Genomic DNA, 18,127 nt, shown 5'->3' on the forward strand with positions numbered 1-18,127 from the left:
TCCTAAAAGAGAGGAGGCCTTAAACCAGCAATAATATATTTATAGGCTGTTTTACTTTAGTTCTCCTTAATAAAGAAAGGCATTTGACCAGTAGTGGAAGATTTACTATTTTAAAGATAATTTGAAGATATAAAAATGACCAAAACGCTTGGATGATAATTAAATATATTAATCTCAGCGGTTCGATCTTTCCACAATATTAGCAAGGTTATATTTATTGCTTATTCCTGTTTGGTAAATAAAACAAAGTATATCAGTGCAAATATTTATTTGTGCAATCAAGATATCCAGTGTTTCTAGTCCGTTGACATATTGAAATTGGTGCTGTCATCTAACCGGTGCTGTCTGTAAGGAAGTAAATCGTTACTATAAATCTCCATTAAAAAAAAATAGACATTTTTTTCTCAATTTCGAATTTACATATTGTTTTCCTTTCTTCGTCAAATTATACAATACTAATAAAATAAAATTAATTAGATTCATCAAGAGTAGATATATACAATGTATGCAATTCTAAAGATAAAATGAACAGTTGTTTTTTCTTAAATATTATATATAATATAATAATTTTAATAAATCTCCTACCAAGTAACAAAATAAATTCTATACAAAGTAATGAAAAATAAGGAAGTATAACTGGATTTAAATATGTTTTGAGCTTTATGGTGAATTGCACTATAAAAGCACGTGAATCAGTTGACCTTAAGCCAACTCTGTCCGCTCGTTTCTGATTATGAAGGTGTGGAACAGATAATACAAATGTAGCTACATATACAGTTGTGATCTTTGATAGACGACGGCTGTTCTCGGGGCAATTGCCGTCATTACCAAAGTCTTGTAGACTTACGACTCCATAATTTTTTTCAAAAGTAGCTATCAACTTTATTTCACCAGGCGTAAATTTGAAAACAATTATACAATTTGTTAACAATAATATCACATGACCTATTCGACGGTAAATTCTGTTTTCAATCCCAAAATGTTGATTAAATAATAGACTATCTGTTCTCATCGACTGCCTCATCTCAAATTTATTTTCCTGTAGATCCCATATGTTATCTTGGTTCGTAATCAGGATCCAAGCTGACTTTGTCACGGTTCATTACGATCGGTTCAGACTTCTAGTCGTAATCAATTGAACTGTGAGACTGCTTTTCGCATTTGTAAAAAGTAATATTAAAAATAAAATGATACTCACTGGTAGGCGCTGGTGGTGGTGGTGGGGGCTGATGTCCTCCGCATCCAGCTGACTCGCGATTGCCTTTGATACCAGCATTGGGGATAATATTCATACCACCCTTTGAAACAAGGTTAAATTTAATTATGACGTCCTTTGGTAGAGGAAACTGGTGTAGAGAGCATCCACAAATACCGACTATAAAAATTGTAATTTTTCCAACGCAATAGTTAATTATTTTTACTAAAGCACATCAATAAGACGTACCTTACAATTATTAACAACAATGCAAAGTAGATACAAAATTGATCATCATAAACTAAATCGCAAGAAATGACATTCTCACAAATAGTTATAGTCCAAAATTAAAATACACTACTTGTAAATACTGGGTGTCATTTCACTGGCGTCATCACGGGACGGCAGGAGTAACAACAAAATTAAAGGTCATTGAAAGAATTTAAAATTAAATAAAACTAATAAAGAAACATATTTCCTTGTTTTTTTTTTCTTTTACTCTCAACGAAGTATAAAGTATACTAGACACACACACAGGGGTGTAGAGAACGGCGGAATGGTGCATGACGATATGAAACTCGGTCTCAGTCCTAAGAGGCGCCAATATATGTTTAACATAAAAAAAAAAATAATAATAATATATATAAAAATTACTTACCACAACAGCAAAGACAACTGCCATAATGGCCAGAAACATTGCGAGGAATTTCATTATGATTTTTTAGATCAACCAAATCGAACTGATTTACATCGCTTTACAACACCTTATATATGATCTAAATAAAAATATCCACCAACATATGTTTTATAAATGAAATAAAACAGTCCAATGGATATTAGGACATACCACCATGGAAAAGAATCCATAATCGCTTGCATTTATTTAATATAGGAAGTCGACGAATAGGATGTAAAATATTAACAATAAAAATGTGAATTGTATTTTTTGTCGCAACATTTAGTGTAATCTTGACAATTTAACAAAGCGACAGAGCGTTGATAAACATACATTTATCCTAAAGCTATTAATATGGCAAAATTATTTTAAATCACTTTTAAAATACATATTGTTTATTAGAAGTCAAATGAACACACATAATCCAAATAGAGCTCGGACTATTCAGACGTCGGTACTAAGGTAAAATATATTTGAACATTTTGCGACTTTACTTATAAACTAACTGTCGCTTGTTGCTCGCGTTTTAGGATTTAGTTGTCAGGTGTTAGATATAACGGTAGCCTATGTCTTAACTCAAGGGGTTTCAAGCTCGCTGCGTACCTCAAATTTGGTTTAGTCGTTTGGTCGTGTGAGAGTCTGACAGCCAGAGTAACTTTCGCATTTTTAATATTAGCATGAATTTAATATTCGAAAAAGAGACACAGCATTGTTTCGATAAACCATGTCGGAACTCCTGGGTCATATACATCCCGGTGAAGAACCTTTTATAACTTCCTAAATATTATTTTTTATCGCAAGGCATCTTAATCTTTATATTTTATCAAATAAGAAAAACATTTGCATTCGACCACTTTGGAAGTTTATTTCCTAAATGTTGGTTTGCCTATAGTGCCTAAAAGGTAATCCACTAGTACGATTACTAGCTATAGGTAAAACTGTTAATCCATAAATTCGGTTTTTTAATTATGCTATATATTAATAGCGTATGCCGATTTTTTGTCCCAGTGATTATGGGACGATAGCTGCATATAAAAACTAGCTCATGGTCTCATTTGAAAGAGCTCCAGCCGTAGATGTGCAGAAAAATAAAGAAAATTCTTGATTGCAATTTACTGAATAGTTACGATTGACGAAACAAATATTGTTTAAATTTTTTTTGAAAAAAGTTACCGGACCGTCACAGAGCGGCGGTTTTTTATACGGTTGTATAAAAAAAATACGTGCGATCCTACGACATTCATAAAATTAAATTGTTATCAATAAACTCAAATTCTAACTGAACTAATTTATACTATTTAATATTAAAAAAAAAATTAAAAAATGATATCATCATTTTCGCGTCAAATGTAAATATCGTGATTTGCAGTTTACAGTAAAATGAAATCGAAACATAACCTGTCAAATGTATGGAAATTTCTAAAAATAATATTGAATAAACGCTAAGTTTCGCGGGCGACCCACTAGTATTATTATTTTAACATGACATAGGTAATTATTAGTATTAAAAAAAATACAATTGATAAGAAATTTTATTTTTTTTATTTACATAACGCCTTCTAATAAAGATTGTATAGCATTCTGTACAACGTTTATCAATATAACCATAATATATTACGTTAACGGCCTTAAAACATTTAACTGTGGTAACTTTCGTAGTGATATAAATCTATTTGTTCTCTTTATTCTGTCTCAGTAATCTAAATATTATAACTTATGAATGAAATAAATAAATGTACGGTTAAATTTCAATAAAACATGTTCATGAAATTTCAATCTATATCTAACCTTTTAAAGCTACCCTGTATACCAAACAAATCTTCAACAGTTTTCACTTTGCCACCCGGTCGCAGTGATTCGTTGACGCGACGTCGATTTTCGTCCTTAAAAAAATCCTTGTTAGCTGTCAAGCGACGGATAATTTCATCTGAAAATAATAACGGGTAAAACGAAATCTTACTCCAAAATATGTCTGTCCCATTCGCAGTTGAATCACTTGGTCTTCGGAATAGTAGTGCAAAAACTTTAATTAAAAGTGTAACACCTCGCCATATTGCCTCTACTGGTGTATAGGAAGGCTGGATGATGATGGCTGAATTTTTGCCGAGAGGATCGGAATTGCGCTGGAAATGCTGCTAGCATTCTTGCCACCATTCCACGCGGTCATGATTTTACAGTGACATTTTTTTTTTTCATTTGTATACAGTTTAGGCCTGAATGTTAATAAGATTTTTTTTTCTTTCTATTTTATTTTATAAATATTAATAAATATAAAAATCAATTACGAAGATAGATATCATAATCATCACGTAGTCCACGTGATTATGATTAACATAACATAACATAATCAGCCTGTAAATTTCCCACTGCTGGGCTAAGGCCTCCTCTCCCGTTGAGGAGAAGGTATGGAGCATATTCCACCACGCTGCTCCAATGCGGGTTGGTGGAATACACATGTGGCAGAATTTCGTTGAAATTAGACACATGCAGGTTTCCTCACGATGTTTTCCTTCACCGCCGAGCACGAGATGAATTATAAACACAAATTAAGCACATAATTCAGTGGTGCCTGCCTGGGGTTGAACCCGAAATCATCGGCTAAGATGCACGCGTTCTAACCACTGGGCCATCTCGGCTCATATGATTATGATTATGATATTTTATTTGAAATAGCCTGGAGGCGATCGTTTTATTCCGAATGCAATTATCTAAAAACTCTTTGGTTTTGTAATTCTTTATAGCACTAATTATTCGATTTCGATTTTGATTCAAAGTATTGATTTCTTTTTTAACGTTTTCTGGTATCTGGTAAAGGCGTATACATTGTCCACATATTCAATAGGATCTCTCACTATCCTAAGAAATTGACACTCTAAAAAATTTCAGCGTTCCTTATATATATGAAGGTGGAATGCCACTACTAAATCCTTATGCCGGAACCCACCATCAGTAATGGCATAATAGCAATATAATAACCATTCAAGTATCAGATACTATATCATCAAACTAACTTAAAATTGTTTGTGATGATTGAAATTACAAACTAAAGGGTTTTACATCTGAGTTTCTTTGGTAGATGTCGTCAATTAGTAAAAATTAGTATATATTATTATTAAGCTAACCACGCTAACCATGTACACGCTAAAAAAAGGAATACTTAACAATACCACTCACCTCTTAAAGTTAACCTATCCTGGTACTCCCCTCCAGACTCCTTCGGCAAAGACTTCTTCGGTACATACTGGTAAAGAGTATCGGCCCCCACCTCGTGTATTTTGATCATATCCAGCAAAGCTTTCTTCATAAATGGCCTCAATATCATCATCACTTTATCCATAAAACTTGGAGCATTTAGAAAGTGCACTTCTTTCAATTTTACCAACATGCATTCCTAAAATATAAATTTTTATCTCCAGTCATTATCTATTATTAACACAATTCGCTTAGTTTTTCTCAATAATCATTTAAATTACTGTCATTATGCATTCCAACTTACGCGGTATGGATTTCTACTAAAGATAATTATACAGCATTTGCAACAGTAAATTGTAATTAGACTATGACTGGCCTAGTACATTTGAACAATAGGAACTCTATAAAATGAACATTGGTTTTCATATCTACTAGTCTGATAATGAAATACTCAGGTAGTTGTAGCCCAGGGCCCCCTAAACTTACGGTCCGGCCCTGTATCAAATGGAATGTTATGTTCCGGTACTGAAAGTGAACTAATTTAGAATTATCTTAAAGTAACTTACTTGAAGGAAATAAAGGATCTGTCTAACAGTCATCACGTCTAGTCTAGAAATGTGTCCTATAGTTGTCAAATCCATATCTATCATGAGGACGAACCTAAAAGCAAATAGATTTTAACTATTTTTTTCGTTAATTACTCGTATTCGTATTCGATAGTTTTAGTAATCCAATTAATTTCTTAAATATAGACAATACAATACCCTGGCCAAGATCCTTCTTCGTACTGCCAAAGATCGAATATCATCATGAAAACGCGGATAATGTTTGCAATTACAAAACGCTTGGGATCACCATCCAACAGCCGACAGTATACTGCTCTGTAGCCGTTAACTGTTGGCATCGGTAGAGGCGCCAATAGGCTGAAACAAAAAAAAAAATTTGGATACCATTATAGACCATTATAGATCTTCAAATTTACTTTTGTGTAAGAGTTAAAAATACATTTCAATGTAACAAAAAATTGAAATAAATGTATACAAAACAGATATACTTTATTGTACTCTAAAAAAAAATCGAGAGATTAGAAAAAAATATCTCATAAAAACATAATATATAATATGACATATAACAGACAAACACGAATAATAAAGATCTTTAAATACTTTATGTTACCAAACCCACTGTATGGCTATTTCTGTCTGTACATTTTATTTGAAAACTTGTAAACTTATTTCGTGTTTTCTTTGTGTCTCTGGAGACATAACTGGTCATATATTATGTTACCAGAATTACTTTAAAATTACTCACGTCATTTCCGCTGTCTTGATGACTGTTTTGTTCACTTCTCGATCCTTAAATAGTGATGTAAAGAGAGTTCGGAGCGTATAGTGAAGATCAAGAACTTGCTTAGATACCTCAGCACTTCTTTCACAGCAGAAGAATATTAAAACAAGATCGAAATCTGAAAATTAACATGAATTTACTATAGAAGTCGATACTCCCTAAAGTCCCTTCGCAGATAGACTGTTACATTTGACGACTTTTTATTTCAAGCCCCAAAAAAATCCTAGAATTGACTTGTGGCTATTCAATTTTAAGAGTTCATGAAAGAAAAATATTCTTCTGTTTATGCTTTATTAAATTTAAAAACACTAAAATGAGTTTGATTTCTTCTGTAATATAATTTTGGACATCGGAATATGTACAATGAAAAAAGCCTTAACAGCCCAGCAAAATTATTAAGTACAATGACCAGTAATTATCTTAATGCATGCCGAATTGTATGCAAAAACATACATCGCTGCAAAAATGAATATCAAATCGATTAAAATTAAGCATCAATTAAATTATGAATGCTTTTTTTCGCCAAACGAAATCAGTCTTGAACGTGATCTTATCAAAATGACCCTTATACGCGTAACATAAATGCTAATTTCATGTTATTTTTTTTATGTAGAGAAAAATAAAAATGATAATATATATTCATCCAAGCTTTTGAACACTGGAAACAAATAGGTTTTAACAGTTTAATTTTTTTTTTGTTTATTATTTTACCAAGCGCTTATAACGTTTGTATTAATCTATGACAATGTCAAACTTATAAATTACTAAAAGAATACTAATACTACAACTTTATATTTCGAACCAATAATAATTTATGTCTACTGAAATCGAACGTTAATTTTATTAATCGACTTATGACCTAACTTAATATTTTATTATCTGAGGAAAAAAGATAAGTAGTTTTGGCGGGCTCTTAAAAAAATATATTAGATTGGAGAATCATAAATTGATGGAGTAACGGTTCAGTGTGACTTTTTAATAAATAATAATTAATTTACTTTTACCATAGTAAGGAGTTTTCTTACAGTACGCGCTAAGGATTAAAAATTATTCATATTTATTATTTCATATTAAAAAAAATGTACTATTCTTTTGCAAAATGTCTCATAAAATGATAACAGGTTATCTAAGTATGTATTTTTGTTTTTTAATTTGTATAAAATATAATAGGTACATAAAAAGCCGTCATTGAAATCGAAATAATTACATAGTATTCATATTACCTGTTATATATTCTCCTGGTAAATGCGGTTGCGTCTTCAACCATTCTCGCAGCTTCTTAATGTCCTCTCGAGAAATGTCAGGATTTTTCTCATACTCCTTCTCCACTGGGTAAGCTTGAATAACGCCCGACATTGTCTGTGAGTTTAAATATAATAGCAGCTAGTGGAATCCAATAGTGAACGTAATTCTGTTTCATGATTGTGACCAATCATGAAACAGAATATTTAACAGACATGTTTAATAACGTGGGGGCCCCAGAGGCATTCCCTGATGGCGACTTTGGGCGGAGACCTCTCGCTGCCGAGCGTCATCAACGCTATGCTCGGTAGCGAGGCGTGCTGGTCAGAAATGCGCTGCCTCCTTCTGCGAAAACGTCATGTCGCAGAAGGAGGCAGCGAAACGGAAGCGGGAGGTGGATGCTGCTGCAAACCCGATCCGCCGAAGAAGACCGAGGAGGACGAAACAACGCTACGCGCAATTTCTCCCTCCGCCTCAATAGGCGCCACAGGGGCTAGGAGGATTCTCAGTACCCCGGGAATCCCCCCTAGGACTTGGAGGCCCGCATAGGCGGGCTGACCGTCAGGGCGTCACGGTAGCATGCGAAAGCGATCCCGTGGCGCTCACCGATGAGACGGAGAGGGTACCGCTGGTTTTTTAGTGGGTATTCCGGTATGCCGCCAACATCTTGGGCACCGGCGAGTCCCATATACCCCCCACTTCCACGTGGGGGAAACGCGTAACGCGTTTTTCCAGCAAAAAAAAAAAAGACATGTTTAAGAATATTACGCTGTCAGATTACGAAATAAATGGATTTATATAGATATATAAAATTAATGAGAGTTTATTAATTTTAAAATGCATAGTGCATTGTATTATTTATTACGCAATGCAAATTGAACTGGCCGTTAATTTCCCACAGGTGGACTAACGCTATATATACTATTTGAAAAAAACTTGAGTTTATTTCACTGCGCTACTCCAATATGTTTCGGTATAAACACGTACTAGATTTTAAAAAGACACGTAAAAATTTACTCACAGGTGAATCATAAACACACAGTGGACTCTATATGATTCAACGACGTGGATATTTTTTTTTCTTTTTTATGGTATACGTTGGCGGACGAGCTGAGGGGTAAGAAATATTAACCATACCTTAAATCGCCAATGCGCCACCAGCCTTGGGAACTAAGATGTTATGTCTCTTGTGCCTGTAGTTACACTGGCTCACTCACCCTTCAAACCAGAACACAACAATACTGAGTACTGTTGTTTGGCGGTAGAATATCTGATACGTATGGGGTATACCCAGACGGGCAAGCAATAAGAATTGATTCCAAAAAATACGTAATGAAAAAAAAATACAATTATTTTGATACACTTTGTATCAATATTAGTTGAGATCCTTGTAAAATTAAACTATGTTAAATCTCACGCGTAGATACTGGCACTGTAAAATTACATCGTGAACGCGTCACCAATCTCGGGAACTACGGAGTCACACTTACTATTTGATATCTGGAGGTGATATCTCAAGACTATTCATAGTCCCCTCAAGGGCAGAGATAATCTTGATCATTGTCAATTATCAGAATCCTTGACCTTTGATCTTGAAATTCTCAATGCCTTCACACGACTAATTAATGAAGATTCGTTTTAATCACTCTCAAAATAATGTAATTAGAATACCACGACAGTTTTAAGTGGTTCTTTTTTTTAATTAGTACCTAAAAGGTGTCAATTAGCGTAGATTAAGATAAAATACTTAAATTCTAACAAAAAATAAATTGCCTATTGTTGTATCAATTTTTTTACTGTGTGTTCAGCGCTAAATATTCATGAGTTGTTTGATGAGTTTCAATGTTTTCCTATGTCGTAGAGCACGGGTTGAATTACAAGTTAAAGTTCAGCATATGACAATTCAAATCAACTGAAATTCCTTTATTAAATGTAGAAACATTAAACAAGCAAGATCACTTACTTATTGATTGTCAAATTAAAGACTAACATCGGTTCGGAAAAGAAAATACCCTTACCAGATAAGAACCGACGAAGGAAAATCAGTGGTTATTTTCAATTAGTGATTGTTTACATATATTCAATATGACAAAGAATGTGAGCACAGTTGACACAGAAGCGTTGTTTAAAAAAATATTTTTTTTTATTTGTCAAGATAGGCATTTTGCACATGTTCTAGGATCCTTTTGTAAAACCGTATACATACCTCACAAAAGCGTTCAATTCAATTCAACACCACTGTGCTTGCACAAGTTAGAACCAGCAATCCTGAATACAAGTGTTCTTTCTTTGGTTTATTTGGCTTCCCTTGCTATCAAAATTGATTCAATTTATTAATGATATCAGTATTTAATATTATGTTTTTTTTTTATAACTAACTATTATTTAACTATACTAGTAGGTACTATAAAAAACTAGCCATTTACTAAACCAGTAGTACTTATTAAGTTGTCCGATGTTGAAATGTTTGTAATGACCATACTTAAATTCCTTAAGCCTTATTTAGATCTAAATATGCCAATATTTATATTGATAATATAATGCAAACTTAAATGCGAATGCAGATATAATATTGACAATGATGAATAATCTTAAACGATTACTCTGTGCTAAATCTTAATCCATAGGCGATCTTCGCTCGAACGATTTTAAAATTAATTGCAACCCATAGCCTATATAACTAACATATATTATAGTATGATTACGTATAAGATCGACTAAACGACGAAACTCGATCAATTGATTACTCAACGCCCAATTTTTACTGACATCGGTCACGTCAGAGAGTGACGCTGAATGTTACAAAATACTAAATTACATGTATGTTTAAAATTAAACCGAATAAATGTGGTGGCATATAGATTCATAAAACAGTATTAAATGCAAAATAACAGAAGATTCAGTTGAAAATGATGACGACTACTTATGGATTAGTATAGATTGTCGTTAAATATTGGTGCTGTTTGACAGATCAGGTAAGTATAAACGACTTCACGGTTATGTTCAACAATATAATAAGATACCGGGAAATATAATCAATTTACCATTTACTAAATTTAAAAAGTTATTTAGACTACATAATAAATAAATATTATTATTCATTAAAATAATACTTTTTAGAATAAAACGCCTGGATATAGGCTCGGGTTCCATCGCAGGACAGTAATTATTTTAAAAAACACCATTGTAAATCTGTTTATTTGAAAAGAGCAACTTTGCGAGTTTCTTGCCGTTTGTTCTCGCTTGAAGCTGCTTTCCGAAACGGTCGTAGTATTTAAATATCGACGATTCAAAAACGCTTCATTGTGAAGTTTACTTGAATAAAATTGATTTGATTTGAATAACAGCGAAACGAGTTCTCATGTTGCTAAGCATGATCAATCACATGCTAATATATAAATTAAAGAAAAATACATACAAAATAAAATATAATATGTACAGCACAAGCGAAACCAGTTCAACTAAAACTAAATCGGGCCACGTACATATATACAGGGCCTTAAGTATCTCGATAATCGATCCATCGCATTCGGAGCCAAAGCCAAAAGCCAAACACACCAAATATAACTAAACTTTACACAAATTCTTTTCAGCTTAATATAAAATTACATAAAATAAAAAAATATTCCCAATTTAGGTAATAAATACAAGGTTAAACTTACTAGGTTACGAACGTATTATGACAAGATAACTTTGCTGTTCGCAAGAGTACAGCTATAATAATTAATAACTTGACAAATAAAGGTGATACTATAAAACACTCAAAAATAAACTGAACGAGTATTTTTTTAATAAGCATGCCTTGTTTCGTTTTTTAAAAGTAATTCTTATTAATTTCGCATCTTAATTGCTTCTTTTTTTAAACTTAATTCGTACCTATATTAAATCATTTATTTCAGTCAAATCAAATATTCCAACTTGTCACCATTGCCCATAGACATTGGGACCGTAAAAAATTTAACCATTCCTTACATCGCCAACGTGCCAACAAACATAGGAACTGAGATGTTATATCCCTTGTGCCTGTTCCCTACTCAACAAACGCAATTCGTGTTTGTTGAATGAAACACTTGCATTTTATATGAATAATTAATTGAACCTTAATCGTGCACAGAGAACTATTTTCCCACCCTCTCATGCTAGCTAAATTCCCAAATATTTTTGATTGAATTTTTTCACATAAATAATCTTAGATAATTACATTTAATTATTTTCAGTTTCAATAATTTATATATGATTTTATATACACTGATATCTAACACCCAAGAATATATTCATATAGCCATGAAAAACAAATTTTTAGTTCTGTCCGCTTAAGGGCTAAATAGTTTAAGTATCCATTATACATCGTTTATTATTCATTAATATCATACCTTCCAAATATAAAAAAATTGTATTTATAGATCTATACATTCAAGTAATAAAATGCTACGAGAAAATTGAAAACAAAATATATATATATCTTACCTTTTATTTATTCGAGTCAAGGTAAGTGAGTCAACATAAATTGATATTTAATAACCCATTGTCTGCGGAAATGGGCAATTAAACTAACAGTTATGCTAGTTGTGAGTTGTAACCACTTTATTTTAATTAAGGCGCTTCTCCAACCGGTTGATCGCTTTTCAGCTCGCCCAGTGTGATGTAATTGAGACAGATCGATCGGTTGGCTTGCTCTTAGGACTTGCTACACGAAATGACTGAAGCCTGATCCCGATCGACGGGATGGAGCAGCACCTTTAGATTCACAAATGTTATTCTAACACGTCTTGGTGTTTCCTTCAGAACCGACGGTAAATTTTCAATCAATCAGAAGGCATGCGTAACACTTCTATACGAAATAAAGATTTTGACTTTGATTATCTATATTGATATTATAAATGCGAAAGTGACTCTGTCTGTCTGTCTGTCGGACAAACTACTGAACCGAATTTGATGGAATTTGGTATGAAGCGAGCTTGAACTCCATGAAAGGACAAAGACACTTGACGATCAACCCCTAAGACACGAGCAAAGTCGCTGACGTCATCTCGTTTGGAATATTTTGTAATAACATACTTATAAACTATTAATGGGAAATAATGACGTCTGTCTTTTTGTTATCTAGTCATAAATACTATACCATCAAACCGATCGTCATTAAGTTTCATATCAAAAGAAGAACATAATTATATTAATTACGTGTAATGTGAAAAAAACAATTTCTTGTTTTTTATTTCAAGCAAGAGTCTTTCATAGCGTATCTGAGCGGCATATATGGCGTATATATGTCAACATTAACAACCTGTAAATTTCCCACTGCTGGGCTAAGGCCTCCTATCCCTTTGAGCAGAAGGTTTGGAGCATATTCCACCACGCTGCTCCAATGCGGGTTGGTGGATACACATGTGGCAGAATTTCGTTGAAAAAAGACACATGCAGGTTATGTAGAAACTACTTTCTGAATTGATTGGAGATTTATTTTTAATAAGATACTGTAACATGCAGATTCAAAAGTGCTTTTATGAGTCTGCTTGAAAAATAATATTTTTATTTAAATTTTTTTTATTTCGAGGTAGAAATTACAAAATAATATCTCCTCGTTTATTAATATTATAATATTACAAACTAATTAACACAAAATTCATTTTACAATTTCAGTTAATTATATAATGTTTGACACATATAAGAGCCGAGATAGCCCAGTGGATAGAAAACATGCGTCTTAACCGATGATTTCGGGTTCAAACCCATGCAAGCATCACTGAATTTTCATGTGCTTAATTTGTGTTTACAATTCATCTCGTGCTCGGTGGTGAAGGAAAACATCGCGAGGAAACATGCATGTGTCTAATTTCAACGAAATTCTGCCACATGTGTATCCACCAACCCGCATTGGAGCAACGTGGTGGAATATGCTCCAAAACCTTCTCCTCAGAGGGAAAGGAGGCCTTAACCCAGCAGTGGGAAATTTACAGGCTGCTAATGTATGCAAATATTAATATAATAAAAACAAAATAAATCTCTATAAAATACATTATATGATAAAAACTTAGCAGTCGTTGAATTTCATGAAAAAATATAATAGTTAAATTATATTTAATTAAAACATATGTATGTAAATTTTAAGACACGGGTAACTAACGAGCTTCCGATTGTTCTAAGTACAATACATACATTTGGAACCGGTTGTTGCTATATATCTAATTTATTACTGTAACGTGATGATATAACGAACCTATTTGATTAAAGAATACTTTGATTTTGTCTCTCGAGATGAGACTTGATGATGATGATGTTGAAACTCTTTATAAAAACCTTTTTGCTAATTTTTTTTTTTAATTATTTAATAAAACCGGTTAGTTCATGCAACTTCGTTTTTGTCAAATGCATTAGGTACAGTCTTGTGTTAAAATATAAATTATTTTATTCAAATAACCGTTTTGTATGTTCGTTAGTAATGTAGGCAAGACAAGGCAAGATCGTATATACCATACCAGGCCCAAACCTCTGTCTGTAGTTATACTGGCTATCAAGAATAAGGTTAAAATTGACCATTTAAAACTTAGTTTTACTAATAACGACCTCCGTAGTCGAGTAGTGTGGACACCGGTTTTCATGGGTACGCCACTCCGAGGTCCCGGGTTCGATTCCCGGCCGAGTCGATGTAGAAAAAATTAATTAGTTTTCTATGGTGTCTTGGGTCTGGGTGTATGTGGTACCGTCGTTACTTCTGATTTGCCATAACACAAGTGATTTAGCTACTTATATCGGGATCAGAGTAATGTATGTGATGTTGTCCAATATTTATTTATTACCTTTCAAGCAAACTCCAGTATACAACAAGTATTTATAACACAAATATCAATCACATCAATTGTTAAAACAAGTTGCAGGATCAATCCTGACCTTGGATATTGTCGTCCCCACTTCTGACACAAGTTTTAGCCTTAAATGGAGGGGTAAAGAAAAATGTTAGTAATTCCTTAGAAAGGGCCATTGCTACTAATTATTATAAAAAAATAACTCACGCTTTACAATAAAACAATATTTTCTTATAACATACGACGGCTTACAACTGCGGTCATGCATTTTGTATCCGATTGACGTTTTGAGAGACCGCGACAGATTGACGTTTTTGCATACGCTGTGGTCACGAGTCTAGCAACATATACAATTTATATATATCTATACATATAATCCATCTGTAGGTGTGTACATAACTGAACTCCTATATCGTTGAATGTTGTTTGTAATTGAGTCCCTAGGTGGTTTAGACGGGATCGCAAAGTTAAAAAAAATCTAATATCACGCGGTCGATGTCGCATATATATATGGATATTGTGCAAGATCTTTTATACAGCCTGAAAAATGGTGGCTACAATGTTCCCTGGTACTATGGTTGTACCCGTTACATATTTAATTACTGGAAAAACATAATATAAATGCAGATCTCTCAAAATAAACTTATCAAGGTCTTATTTCATATGGATTATTATTCACCTACTAAAGATTTATATAAAACAACTAAAATTTTATCTATTAAACAAATGTATAAATATAAATTATGTATACTTATTCGAAAAATATTAACAAAACTTACTCATTCTCAAATTACCTTTAAAACCAAAACCCATTCTTACCACACAAGGAACAGATATAAACTAGAAACACCTAAAACTCGAACCAAGTACGGCATTAAAACTATTTCATTTGAAGGAGCACAGCTGTATAACTCTTTGCCTCTAAGTGTTGTAAATTAAAAATCACTAAATATATTTAAAAAACGATTAAGAACCCATATATTTTCATATTTCACTAATCTTTTTTGATTTCACTGATCTTGTTTGATATCACTACTGTTTATTATTTGTAATATCTTAATTGTAGTTATAATTTTAAAATTTCCTTTGTAAGCGAACTTTGTTCTTTTTGGAAATAAACTTCTTTAAACCATAAACCATAGTTACTGTGAGACGTTGAATGGTTATCAGAATTTAAATAAGTAATTTTCGGTTGTATGGCAATAACTGTATACTTTTTATACAGTTATTGCCATACAACCGAAAAATACATATAAATCGAAAATTATACCCGGATAAGCACAACTTTATTTTGGGTTTATAATTCATCTCGAGTTCGGTGTTGAAGGAAGAAAGAAGAAAATGAATGAATCCGTCATATATGTACCCACCAACCCGCATTGGCAGTGTGGTGGAATAAACTATAAACGTCCTCCTAAAATATATTAGTTTGTGATTTATATTAATAAATGCAAGTACATTATATATTAAATATATGTCCCATATATTTAATAATAAATCATAGTGTGAATGTGTGTGTACATAAATCTATGTTTGAGTTATTTATTGTACTCGTATTACTTACTTAATTTTTCATTTATAACTTGGTCTGAACAAGAAGACTTATTTAAAATGAAAATACAATTAAATAATATATTTACCTTATTAAAACCTCTTTTATTGAACCTTAAAATTCTCACTTATTTATAGTTTATATTTATTGTAATAAAACATGTACTTTTGTCCCAAAAAAAACTCGTAAAATAATAAAAATAACCGTTTATGTAACACGTTTTTGGGCTCGTATTAAAAAAAAATGTCGTTTAAAAGCGATACTCGATGGAATTTAATCTTAATCCCCAGTGTCCTAGATTTAGATTTGCTTGACAGCGAAACAACTGCGAGAATTTTATAAAGCAAGCGCGTGTGTCTTTATGTATGATCGCACGGATACTAAGAAGTTAAGGAGTCGTTTAAAGAATTTGTACTAGATGAAAATTTCTACATCCTTATGTCAAGACCTGATATGTGATCATTTGTTTATTATTTTCTTTTTACTAAAAAATGGAGAAAAACTATTTTCAGACCCGTCTTAATCCAAGGCAATACAAGAAACTCGGGTGCCTCATCGATGGTGGTCAAGTCTTGGATCGGTGAAACATAGTGTCCCGACATCCAGAGTGTCTTGAAAACCTTGTTTTGGAGATATTTAATCGCTAAAATGATGTTTACACCCGGGCACTTGTTGGAGTTAAGACGGAGCTGCCTATTTTGTAAAAATATCTTGGTTGATAGGGCTTTCCGCCCGTCTGATTAGAGATTACATTCATTACATAATGACGACGTCGTCCTAATCGATTTGGGCCATGACAACCAGTCTCAAAGATGACCGTCCAACTACACAAGAAATATTACCACAGATGCCCTCTGTAGTCCCTCAATCTTATAATCCGATTTGAAGCCAAATGGAGGCGCAGGACCAACGGCGGAGTGCACACAATTCCAAATTCCAGACTTCGGGCTATTACTGAGAACCGTTTCGGTAGAAAACCCCAATAAATTTTTAACGGTTCGACCTAAACTTTGAACCCGGCCTCGGGATCTGCTGTCTTATATGTAGCCACGAGACCAACGAGACAGTCAGCTCCACATATAGCCCTACCAAACAGCAATACTTAGTATTATCGTGTTCCTGTTTCAATGGTAAGTGAGCCAATGTAACTACAGGCGCAAGTGACATAACATCTTATTTCCCAAGGTTCGTGATGCACTGGCAGTTTAAAGGATGATTAATATTTCTTAAAGAGCCTATGTCTAAAGGTGGTTTATAATTTATCTGGTTCAGTTGTGAAGGAAAAACTCGTGAGGAAAACTAATACGTGTCGGAAATGTTGCAACAGTGGGTTTTCCATTGTGCTATTCTACTGTGGAAAATCGTTGTTTATAAACCCTAAGCTTATCTACGACTAGACTTCATTTCAGGGTTGTTTATTATTAACCCATTTAAATATATACGAATATTACAAAAATATATTTTATTCAAAGTACGGTGAACGGCGATGTCATCGGAGTTGTATTTCTTTTACATCCTTAAACCGTATATGTAAAGGATATATATAAACAAATAACTAAAACTAAAATATAATTATCATTGTACATGGAAAATGGTTAAAAAAAAAAATATATATATATCCCGCTGAGTTTCTTTCGCCGGTTCTTCTCAGGTCCGAGGTGCTAAATTCCGAACCAGTGGTAGATTTTTGACAATCAATAAGCAAGTGTAAACACTTCTATATTGAATAAAGATTTTTGACTTTGACTTTGAAACATCTCCGCAGGTGACAGGAAGGCTGGTTAATTAGTTGGCCCAGAGGCATATCATAATATTCCGACATATGTACATTTCTTATTTTTACCTATTCAGAAGATTTCCCATAACAAATAGACAGAAAAACATAAAAACTATGTTCGTTTCGGTTTTTTTTTTTATAGTTGTAATGGAATAGGCGTTTGTCTTCCATCTCACCTGATGGAAAGTGTAGATGAAGACGACGGTGGTACACGCCCATCCAAAAGAAACTTCACCCTACTCTTAAAGGCTCCAGAGTTCAACTTATCAGGCTAAATAGACCCAGGCAGGTCGTTCCAAATCCTGGCGACTCTCACCAAAAACGAGCTGTCATGCCGTTTAGT

At 33.1% G+C, this 18,127-nt stretch overlaps 1 protein-coding gene and 1 long non-coding RNA gene across 2 annotated transcripts; both read right to left on the reverse strand.

Moving 5' to 3' along the window:
- Positions 1–251: 251 nt before the first annotated feature.
- LOC113395583 (uncharacterized) lies at positions 252–1,982 on the reverse strand. The gene is made up of 3 exons (XR_003368672.2): positions 1,854–1,982; positions 1,199–1,298; positions 252–345 (listed from the first exon to the last, which is right to left on the reverse strand). It is a non-coding gene; the product is annotated as an uncharacterized LOC113395583 (long non-coding RNA).
- Positions 1,983–3,544: 1,562 nt separating this feature from the next.
- Positions 3,545–16,193, reverse strand: LOC113395581 (clavesin-1-like). Its single transcript, XM_026633201.2, has 7 exons — positions 16,096–16,193; positions 7,634–7,769; positions 6,375–6,528; positions 5,828–5,986; positions 5,630–5,723; positions 5,046–5,262; positions 3,545–3,798 (listed from the first exon to the last, which is right to left on the reverse strand). The coding sequence occupies exons 2-7, from the start codon at positions 7,764–7,766 to the stop codon at positions 3,644–3,646; spliced, it is 912 nt and encodes a 303-aa protein (XP_026488986.2). The 5' UTR covers positions 7,767–7,769; positions 16,096–16,193; the 3' UTR covers positions 3,545–3,643.
- Between the last annotated feature and the right edge of the window lie 1,934 nt (positions 16,194–18,127).

This window comes from Vanessa tameamea, chromosome 21 (genome assembly GCF_037043105.1).
Source record: "Vanessa tameamea isolate UH-Manoa-2023 chromosome 21, ilVanTame1 primary haplotype, whole genome shotgun sequence".
NCBI lineage: Eukaryota > Metazoa > Arthropoda > Insecta > Lepidoptera > Nymphalidae > Vanessa > Vanessa tameamea.

Coding starts and splice junctions, on each gene's coding strand:
- LOC113395581 (XM_026633201.2), bottom strand. CDS start 7,766: ATGTCGGGCGTTATTCAAGCTTACCCAGTGGAGAAGGAGTATGAGAAA. Junction 6,529..7,633: donor ACCAGGAGAATATATAACAG/GTAATATGAATA, acceptor GTTAATTTTCAG/ATTTCGATCTTGTTTTAATA. Junction 5,263..5,629: donor AGATCCTTTATTTCCTTCAA/GTAAGTTACTTT, acceptor TTTATATTTTAG/GAATGCATGTTGGTAAAATT.